The 11018-nt window shown below is 40.3% G+C and overlaps 1 protein-coding gene across 1 annotated transcript; it reads left to right on the forward strand.

Annotated features, from left to right (window-relative positions):
- The first annotated feature begins 8408 nt into the window (after positions 1–8408).
- LOC109178953 (uncharacterized mitochondrial protein AtMg00860-like) lies at positions 8409–9358 on the forward strand. The gene is made up of 2 exons (XM_019328503.1): positions 8409–8464; positions 8932–9358. The coding sequence occupies exons 1-2, from the start codon at positions 8409–8411 to the stop codon at positions 9356–9358; spliced, it is 483 nt and encodes a 160-aa protein (XP_019184048.1).
- Positions 9359–11018: the final 1660 nt, after the last annotated feature.

Here is an 11018-nt window from a genome sequence, read left to right on the forward strand (position 1 = left end):
AATCAAAATCACATTTCATGCACACGCCAATATGAAAAAACGCACACATCCTAGCACTCAAACATGTACCAATTCACAACCAATCCAAGCACTCTAAGATTTTGCACACACACACACACCTACATAAATGCAATTATCATCACACCACTAATTTTTTTTTTTTTTTAAAAAAACACGGTATGGTGCCAAGTTGCACTGCCCAAAATATGCACATGCCATGAAATCAAAAGTAAATAAAAAATCAAGATCACATACCATCCACAAGGCGAAATACATAGAACCAAAATAAAATTAAAAAAAAAAAAACACACGCCATTCACCATAAATGCACACACCATACTCTAAAAAATCTTTTCACCACTGGGTTCGGCATACCGCACTCTTATCCATACCACACTCTTTTTCTGCTTCCTTTTCACCACTGGGTTCGGCACCGCACACACCTGTAACATATTATTAGTATTCAAATACACATTTAAGCTCATGGCATCATTTAATCAACACACTAATTAATCTTAGGTTGGTTTGTTAATATGATTGGTTTAAATAAATTGTCTCGTGTAACACCGTATCATGTAAATATGATACCTTAGGAAAGTCGATACACATGCACTAACTTTTATTAACTTTCAGAACCCTTACAACATTCCTAAAAATTAGAAGGCCGGCACTTTACTTCCGCTGTGTCCTAACTTGCACAGGCTCAGACACTACCTTGCACATCATGAATGACGAACTTGCACAGGGTGTGGAAATAACTTCCACATCCTATGCGACTTACTTGCACAGGCTAAGTGACTCACTCGCAGGGCCAACCTCAATCTTGCAAGCAAACTGCACAGACATATTACGAACTTGCACAGACTAGTAGACAACTCCAACAACATTAGACGACCCTATTTTCACTTTTTTTCCCAGGAATAAAAAACTCTGCACTATCTTCGCTCAGAAGAACAAAATTAAGGTCCATTCACATTTCATCTACAAAAACACACTGTCCCCTTGCCTATTCTACATTTTGAAACCCGTGTTGTACAAATTAACGACGAAACTCCGTCGACATGCACATACTAAACAAACGGCAAACAACTGCACATATCATGACTCAAGAATGCACTAACTCAACATAACCGTTGCACATACGTAAGACCATCCTACAAAGCAAAATTGGTGCGATTGCACTTACCTCTATCTGTATACGCCATTACCGTGGCCGGGAGCATTAACGGCTTCACTTGGTATCTGCGTAGCGATTGGTTTACTTCATCTCTCACCACAATATTAATAATATTTATTACCGTTAATATCTATTCTAATCACATAATCCATGGTTGTTCACATGGAATATATTCCAATTAATTTGGAATCAAAAATAGATCCAATATTACAATTACTTATTCACCCTTATGCCTAGACTACTACCTTAAATGCCTAACAAATCTTTTTCAATCTCACTCTTCTATTTGTAAAGATTTAATGGATGAGATGAGATGTCATGATCTCATCCATCTAAGTGACCTCATGGGATCCGGAGCCTATATATATATATATATATATATATATATATATATATATATATATATATATATATATATATATATATATATATATATATATATAATAAGACCCAATAATATTAGGCGCCCTTAACTGGAACAAAAAAAATGTCGGTGTAATTGTTTCTTAAAATGAATGGTTCATATTATTTTGAATTTAGTATTATTTAATGATTTTCCTTATTTACCCTTTATTATATTATTTTCTTTCATTAAATAACCCCAAATTTCCGTTAGTATAAACTTTAGTAACGGAATATTTCGTTAACTATTTATTATTCTTAACTTGCTCATTAATTTCTATAAAAAAGTCTTAGGTTTGAACCTCATCCCAATTAGAGTTGGCATAATTGTTAAACATATACTACGAATATATTAAAACGTATTAAATAAATAAATAAATAAACAAATAAATAAATAAATAAATAAATATATATATATATATATATATATATATATATATATATATATATATATATATATATATATATATATATATATATATATATATAAAATATAATATAATATAAAATTTAACATAAACTTTGGTCAAATAATTAGCCCGACTAAATACATAGCATTCAAAGTTGCACATGCTGTGGACTCGTGTCCACAATGCATTGTGGACACGAGTCCAAAACGACGTCGTTTTTAGGGAAAACGCGGCATTCCAGTTTAAAAAAAAAATTTGATTTTGTCTCGCCGTTAACGGCATTAACGGCGTTATTTGTTTGTGGAGTTATGAATGTACAGTTATGAAATTATGAATATACAGTTATGGAATTATGAATGTAAGTTATGAAATTATGAACATAGAGCTCTGACATTATGAACTTACAATGATGAACATATAGTGATAAAATTATGAACATAGATCTCTAAAATTGTGAACATAGAGCTTCAAAAATTATGAATTTACAGTTATTGAATTATGAATGTACAGTTACGAAATTATGAATGTACAGTTATGGAAGTATGAATATACAATTATGCAAATATGAATGTACAGTTATGGAATTATGAACACAGAGCTCTGACATCATGAACTTACAATTATGAACATATAGTAATAAAATTATGAACATATGCTCCTATAACAAAGCAATCTGAATTTTTTTTTAAAAAAATGGTGGAAGATAACGGTGCCACTAACGGCACCGCTACCGTGTCCACAATGCATGCTGGACATGGTTCCATAGCATAACGATTGTCAAAGTTGAACATCAAAGATTATAAATCAGGAATTTTAAAAATCATTTGATTTTCTTGCATTTAAAAAGAAAAATTAGGTTAAGTTTTTTTTTTTTTCGTTTAATTAATCTTCTTTTAATTATTTAAAATAAAACTTAATATTTCAATTATGCTTTTGCATTATTGGAATGATTTAAGTCATTATGGTATTAATATTTTTTTTATGTATTTTTATAATAGTACAATTGTACATTACTTTACAAATATTATACTATTATTTTTTTTATCGGACAAAATTATTCTTACATCATTCTCAGAACTGCGCGACATGGTCAAAACTCGAAGGATTCAAAAAGGTACCAAACATAAGCAAGAAGTCATAACATTCAAGAGTTGGAAAGAAATAATCAATGGAGATAACGAGCATACCAAACTCTAAACCAAGCACAACCATTAACTTCTATCCAACCACCAAGGTCAAAGCCTCTAACTCCTAGCACAAAACACTACACCAACAAACAACCAAACAAGCAAGCAAAACAAACACACAAAGCAAACCACAACAACTAGCAACGGTAGCACAACCAAACAAGCAAGCAAAACAAACACACAAAGCAAACCACAACAACTAGCAACGGTAGCACAACTAAAAGATAACACAAGCTAAGGAAAAAGGAGAAAAACGGGGTTACCACAACACTGAGCTAGAACGACTCGCTCACAGATCCGTCGGTGCTCTCCTCGGACCCCTCGACGTCTCCTCCTCTTCGGCTTGAGCTGGCTTAAATCTGATCTAGCCTCTGGTGAACGGCAACAAACTGCTTCTTCATGAAAGCGAAACCTTCCTCAAACATCCAGCTCTGTTGACGTAGCCAGGTGACCACACGCTCCTCGTGCGTCACAGCATCGTGCTCCCTTTTGGTTCGGGCTTCTCTTCTTCTTCGATTTTCTTCACTCTCGGGGTCACTTTCCTCGGCTTTGGCAGCTTCTGGCGCTTCCACTTCCTCTTCATGGTCTGCTTCACCCTCGTCCTCTACATCACCTCCCAAGCTCTGGACAGCAAGGTTCAACTTTCCAACAGGAATCTCGAGCTCTGCAATCAGCTCATCCCTTTCCTCGGGCGACTTCCTAGCAACCTCCTCCAGAGTGATGTAATCACCATCTGTTAGGAATAAAGTGTAATATTTTGATGAGCCAAAATTGTATTTTTAGAAACTCCCCAATTTTATTTTGAGTCTAGTTGTCTATTAGCCTAAGTCCCAAGTTAAGCCATAAAGTCTACAAAATTCTTAGCAAAATATACTTATCCAGAATATTACTATTTGAGAATTATTTACCTTGGAAGACACCAAAGGATGAAGCGGTGAAGTGGATAAGGAACTAGGTTGTTAAAGTTAGAGGTCATGGGTTTGAGACTTAATTTTTACATTTTTGAGTAAGAGATAAAGAAGGGGACGATGAAGGGGCTGATAAGGGGACGACCAAGAAACAGACTCGGATTAATTTATGAATTAATCTAGAATGCTACTAAAGCCATTCTGGGAATAAAGATTAAATCCAGAAATATTAACTAATGAGTTAATATGGTGTAATGGTAAAAGCCTTGGAGATATATTTTGTTGGCTCATGTTCAAATCTCACTAAAAACATATTTTTGAAGAGATGACACTTGTTAAAGTGCATGCTGCAATATGGACACATGTAAGGCTAAGTTGACTACAAGTTTGGAAGCTTGTGGACATGATAAGGAAGATGCACGTGAATTCTTCTACACATCTTCTTTCTCATTTAAATCTCTTACTATGCATCTCAAATCATATCAGAAGAAGAAATGGTCGAAGATATATTTTTTACACAAGCAAGAATCAGCAGCAAATCTTTTGGAAGATTTCATCATTTTGATTCCGTCAAGATAAGGAAATTATTTTTCGGAGAAGGTTCAGCTGATGAGCCGACATATGCGACTTTTGAAGATTTGTCAGGTGAGGATTTGCAAACTCAATGTAAGAAGCCCATCTCTTGCATTAAATCATCGCAATGCAAGTTGGCAATAATGTGTAGCTGATCAAGATGAACGATCAAGATCAAGTGATGCTACAACGGTAATATAGCTTCTTCAGCTATGTATACCAGATGACTTGAAGACATGAAACAGAGCAGATAAGAGAGTGCAATACACGAAAAAGAGAAGGCAAGGCAATACAAAGAAGCAAACATAAGAAAAAAATTTGAAATATCCAGTTGAGCTTTCACGAGAGATTCTTCAAGTCTTTAGAAGAGAAATTTGTTTTCTCTAAATCTTACCTCTACTGTGTGCAGAAAGAGGGTTGAGTGTAGCTTTGTGTAAGACACTACCCTGTTGAGTGTAGCTTTGTGCGAGACACTCGTGGTTGCTGATTGTAGCTGTGTGCGAGACGCTCGGTGGTGCTAAGTGTAGCTGGGTGCAAGACACTTAGTTGGTGTAGGAGTATAGCTTTGTGCGAGATACTCGGGATTGAGTGTAGGTGTGTGCAAAACACTCGGGAAGTGTCTGTGTGCACTTGATTCACTATTTGTATCTGGGTGAACGAGATAGTGAATTTCCTCCTTGGAGTGAAAGGAGAAGAGTGGACTAGGAGGATTACACCACCTCTGAACCACTATAAATTGTCTCTCTCTCATTTACTTACTGATTTTATTTATTATTCCATGCATACTAACCCATTTACTATTCGTCTTGGATTCATTCATTGATTCACACGTGATATCACACACATATTGAGTGAACCATCTCTTTAAATATTTATCTGTTGTCTTGCTTGTTGAATATTTGACTGACCCATCTTATACTGTGCGAAAATATTCATCTGGGTCTAGTAGTTTTCACGTATGCATGTGGGCATAAATTTTCATACTTATTATTTGAGCCATACCAAGCATATCCATCATATTGCATGTGATATATCTCTTTGATTTTACGTAACACTTGATTGATTAATTATTTCGCTGCGTATCTAAGTTAAATATCTTGTTACTTAGAGTTGAAATTACCAAAGTGTTATTAATTGTGAACAAGTTTAAAAAGTCTATTCACCCCCCCCCCCCCTCTAGACTTTTTACCACCATATCGGGACCAACACCATCGTCCAACTGAAACAAGTTGCGGCTCCGCAGATTGATAGCATCCAACACCATTTTTCCCACGGGCTTCAGGATACAACTATCAACGCTCACACCCTTCTTGACAAGAATCCAGCTCAACACCATACCATACGGTAGGCTCTTTCGATTGTGATCACGACAGAAGACCATATGTTGCAACATCAAGGCTGGCAGATTGAACTTCACCATGTTCTTAAGACAAAAAGCAAAGGTGCACTCCATCTTTCCCAACAACCGACTTTTGTTGTTATTCGGCAACAAACAATCTGACACAAGCATAACCAAAATCCTTTGCTAGGCGGACAACCACTTCTTCTCTGGTCTCGAAGCTTGAGTGAAACCACTCGTGCGACCCAACAAATAACTCAAATAGTCCCGGTACCCCATGGTATCCATACTAAACCACGAGTTACCACCGTACTGAGCAACTCCCGAAGCAAATAAACTCAGAAGCTGAGCTAGCCTCTTTTCAGACAAAACCACTTTCACACCCCTCACCTTAGAGGTGATTTCAAGCTTACCACCATCCTTTGTCACAACCATGTGACGCTAAAATTGCTTAACCAAGCTGGGGTAAGTCTCGGCCCTTATGGCGAGAAACCCATCTAACAAACCTTGATACCTAAGCATATCCAACACAGAACTAGAAAAGGATTCCGGGTCAAAAGCTTTACCTTCAAGAACGAGATAATGGGCATCCACCCATTCCGCTTTTCTTGCCAAACTTGAACTTCTAGGCATGATTGAAGATGTCTCAAAGCTCAACAAAAAGGGCCCAAGGCTTTTCTTCCCTGTTTTTCTTCTTTTTCTTTTTCACTCGCGCTGCCTCTCTCTCTCGCTGCTCTCTCGGCGTCGTGGCAGCACAGCAGGTCGACGGCGAAGCTCCGGCGGGCGACGGCAGCTGGCGATGGTGGCTTGGTTTCTGCGGCGACGGGTTGAGGGATGGGGGGTGTGCTCGGTGGTTCTCACGGGTAGAAGAAGGGAAGAAAAAGAAAAATAAGGGTTTTGGAATTTGGGGAAAAATTGGAAAGAGAATGATTTAATTTGGGGGTTTGGGTAAGGTGAAAATTTTATGGTTTAGATGGAATTAAAATTGGATAGGTTTTAAGAAGTATAATTAGCTTAAATGGTTAAAGGGTTGAGTTAGTAAAGGGTATACTTGGGTTCAAAACTCAATGTTTAGCAATTTAAAAGCTACTTTTTCTTTTAGGCTTCACAGGGAAGGATTTTATGGATTTTCCATTCCAAATTCAAAGAATTGCTTGGGGAATTTTAAGTGACTCACAAGAAGGGGATGTTGCAATTTGTACATGTGCAAAGATTATGAAATTACTCGAACATGGCTCATTTTAGGGTAAACAACTATCTCCAGGAAAAGCTTGCACTTACAACTAAAAAGAATTGTTGTCCATCAAGAAAGGCTTGCACTAAAGTACAAAAGAATCATTCACCAAGGAGGAAAACATAACAAGGATAACAAGGCAACTTCGAACAACAATGAAGGAATAAGACAGCACACGAAGGCAACAAAGAACAAGATGCGTTCTAAAGACAAGGGTAGGTTAGGAAAGGGTTACCTGCTAACTCCTCCTCAACTAAACCCTCGGTCTCCGCCTGCGATCGCCCCATCACGAAGACTCTCCCTGATGGCCTGGCCCCGGCTGCTCCACGGCTCGAGCTACCTCCAGCTACTCCTCCGGCTCCTGGGGGTGGCGGCAACGCCCTTTGGTTGGCTTGTTGAGGGCACTCGGCGATCTTGTGACCCTTATCCCCACAACGCAAAGTCATTGCACCTTCCCACACTTACGACAAGGAAATGTCTTGGCTTGATTTCCATGCTCCGCTCGATTGGGTCCTTGGGTTGGAGATGATGCATTCTTAGCTTGAAAACTCGGCCGCGGCTTCTTGTAGTTGGAAGAGCCTCCACTCTCGGTCCTCTTTCTTGCAAGCTCATAAGACCCTCGCTGTAGCTGCTGAACACGATACAAATCCGCGGCACTCAGATAAGCTTCTTTCAAAGAACTTGGCCTACTCACGGTTAGAGCCTTCCGTGCCTCGTAGTTCAAGCCAGCTATGAACTTCTCAGCCTTGGTGAGCTCTGTAGGAATGAGCATCCGAGCGAAGCGTGCAAGCTCTAGGAACCTCTTGTGGTACTCAACCACCGATAAAGATCCTTGCTGAAGATGAAGAAATTCCTCATACATCGCGGCTCGCACATACGCCGGATAAAACCTCTCACGCATCCGATCCTTCAGGGCGGTCCAACCAAACGCAGGCTCCTCAAGGTAAGCTGGGCCCTCGTGTATCCACCATAAATCGGCCTCATGACTGAAGTAGAACGTTGCAAGCTCTACTCTTCGCTCTTCCGGACAACCAACAACCGAAAATATCTTATCAAACGTTCTCATCGACTCTTCCAAGACAAAGCGGGTCTTCCTCACCCGTGAAGGTCGGTGGCCTGTGACCCGAGACGAGACGCCCCATGTCCCTATGCCTGGTAGGCTGAGGAGGTAGCGCAGGATGGTTGTTGTTCAGCAACGCCTCACTAAGAGTCTGCATAGTCTGCGTCTACTGCTGTAGGTTCTGCGCAAGCTGCTCATTCGTGGGGGTCTCTGCCGTACGCACACGAGGACGAGGAGGCATCGCAAGCTTCTACAACAACAACACGGTTACCAACAAGACAACAGACAAGCAAACAACTATAAACAACGCTCAGCTCACCGCGCATCCTAAGAAATCCTAAGCCTAAACACTTAGATTCTTATGGTCACCTTAAGGTCTCAAACCACACTTAACCACTTAGAAGTCTAGACTTTACCATTCTAGGCTCAAACCTAGGCTCTGATACCAAGTGTAAGGGGAAAGAATAAAGGGTGATCCTCTAGGTTAGCTTGCAATTATAACATAGGGTGAAATGTGTTTATTACCCTTACTAAAAGGAAGAGGTGTAAGGTAACAAGGGAACTACTCACAAAGCTTTAGGTACAACACTTGACTTTGGGGTTGACTAGTCAATTACTAGTCCCCGATTATTGAATTTTAGTGTGGATCCTGCGAAGATTAAAGCTGTGGTCGATTGGCCCGTACCGAAGTCGGTTCAAGAAGTCCGAGGCTTCTTTGGCCTTACTGGATATTACCGACAATTTGTTCGGGGATATGCCTCCAACGTGGGCCCATTAACAGAGTTACTCAAAAAGGGTGGATTTTCATGGGGACTAGCAGCTGATGAATCATTCCAACGATTAAAAGAAGCAATGACCAAAACTCCGGTTCTGTACCTCCCTAATTTTGAGCGACCTTTTCGTGTAGAGACAGATGCTTCTGGGTGCGCGATGGGCGCCATTCTAACGCAGGACAAATATCCCATAGCATATTTCAGCAAGAAGTTGCCGCCTCACTATAAAAAAGCCTCGGCGTATTGTTGGGAAATGTATGCCATCACCGCCGCAGTTCGTCGTTGGCGCCCCTAATTGTTGGGTTGTCCATTCACTATTGTTATAGACTATAAGAGTCTTAAATAATTGCTATCTCAAACGATTCAAACCCCGGAACAGCAACGATGGCTTACCAAACTTCTGGGCTTTGATTTTGTCATTGAGCACAAAGCAGGCATGGAACATAATGGTCCGGATGTGTTATCTAGGTGGACTAGTGAAGTTCAAGGGGATTTGTTAGCATTATCAACCGCCACTACAGGTTTCCTTTCTGAAATCAAAGCAACATTACACCTGGATCCTAAGGTCCAACATATTATTACTTCTCTTGCAAATAATGACATGCCAGCCAATGGATATTCATGGAAGCACGACACCCTCTATTTCAATGGGAAAATATATGTGCCAGAGGGAAATGACTTACGTCGACGGTTGTTGGACCTCTTCCACGGCTCACTAATTGGCGGCCATTCTGGTGAGCTGAAAACCTACACTCGTTTGAATGCCAGTTTCTATTGGCCTAGGATTCGCAAGGATACTCAAACTTATGTGAAGGACTATTCCACCTATCAACAAATCAAGCCAAAAAATTTTTGTCCAAAAGGATTATTGCAACCATTACCAATTCCTTCGCAGGTTTGGGATGACATTTCGATGGTCTTCATTTCCTCACTACCGTTATCTAGTGGCAAATCTGTTATATGGGTCATCGTTGATAGGTTGTCAAAGTATAGTCACTTTTGTGCCCTCGCGGACGGAGTCATAGCCCCACAACTTGCTGCCTATTTTGTCCAGGAATATGTACGATTACATGGTTTCCCCAGGTCCATTGTATCTTATCGTGATCCCTTGTTTATGAGTACCTTCTAGAAGGAACTCTTTCGCTTACAAGATACCGAGCTTAAGCACAGTACAACTTATCACCCGCAAACAGATGGCCAAACTGAGGTACTCAATCATTGCGTTGAGATGTACTTACGGGCCTTTTCTAGTGACTATCCTACTCGGTGGGCGAAAGCACTTCCATGGGCTGAGTATTGGTACAACACTAGTGTTCACAGCTCAACCGGATTTTCTCCTTTCTATGTCGTGTATGGCAGACCGCCTCCCTCATTGATCGGTTATTCTCCTGATGGTACTCCTGTTGCTGCACTTGACAATGCCCTTCTCGAACGTGACAAGCTCTTGGCTACGCTCAAATTAAATTTACAAAGGGCCCAAGAAAGGATGTGTGTGCAAGCTGATCGTCATCGCCGTGACAAGGAATTTAGTGTGGATGATTGGGTTTTTGTTAAGTTACAACCATATCGACAAAGCTCGGTTGCATCGCGTCATGGCCACAAGTTGGCAAAGCGCTATTTTGGTCCCTACTGCATCGCTGCTCGTGTTGGGAAGGTTCTGTACAAACTATCATTGTCGGATTCCGCTAGGATTCACCCGGTGTTTCATGTGTCACTGTTGAAATTCTGCCCTAACCCGTCTATAACCACCCCAGTGCACCCCCACCAACGGCTGCTCAGTTTCCTGTCCCATTCCGTATCTTGGACCACCGTTTGGTCAAGCACAACAAGCAACAGATTCGGCAGGTTCTCGTTCAATGGGAGAATACCCCAACTTCTGAGGCTACGTGGGAAAATTGGGATCTTTTTCATGCGTCGTTTCCGCATATTAGCCTTGAGGACAAGGCTAATTTCGA

Source organism: Ipomoea nil, unplaced genomic scaffold, assembly GCF_001879475.1.
Source record: "Ipomoea nil cultivar Tokyo-kokei standard unplaced genomic scaffold, Asagao_1.1 scaffold0875, whole genome shotgun sequence".
NCBI classification, from domain to species: Eukaryota; Viridiplantae; Streptophyta; class Magnoliopsida; order Solanales; family Convolvulaceae; genus Ipomoea; species Ipomoea nil.

What these genes read in the sequence shown, in the direction of transcription:
- LOC109178953 (XM_019328503.1), top strand. Translation starts at nt 8,409, where the DNA reads ATGGTTGTTGTTCAGCAACGCCTCACTAAGAGTCTGCATAGTCTGCGT. An exon ending in CATAGTCTGCGTCTACTGCT is followed by an intron (nt 8,465 to 8,931) that starts GTAGGTTCTGCG and finishes ATTGAATTTTAG; the next exon opens with TGTGGATCCTGCGAAGATTA.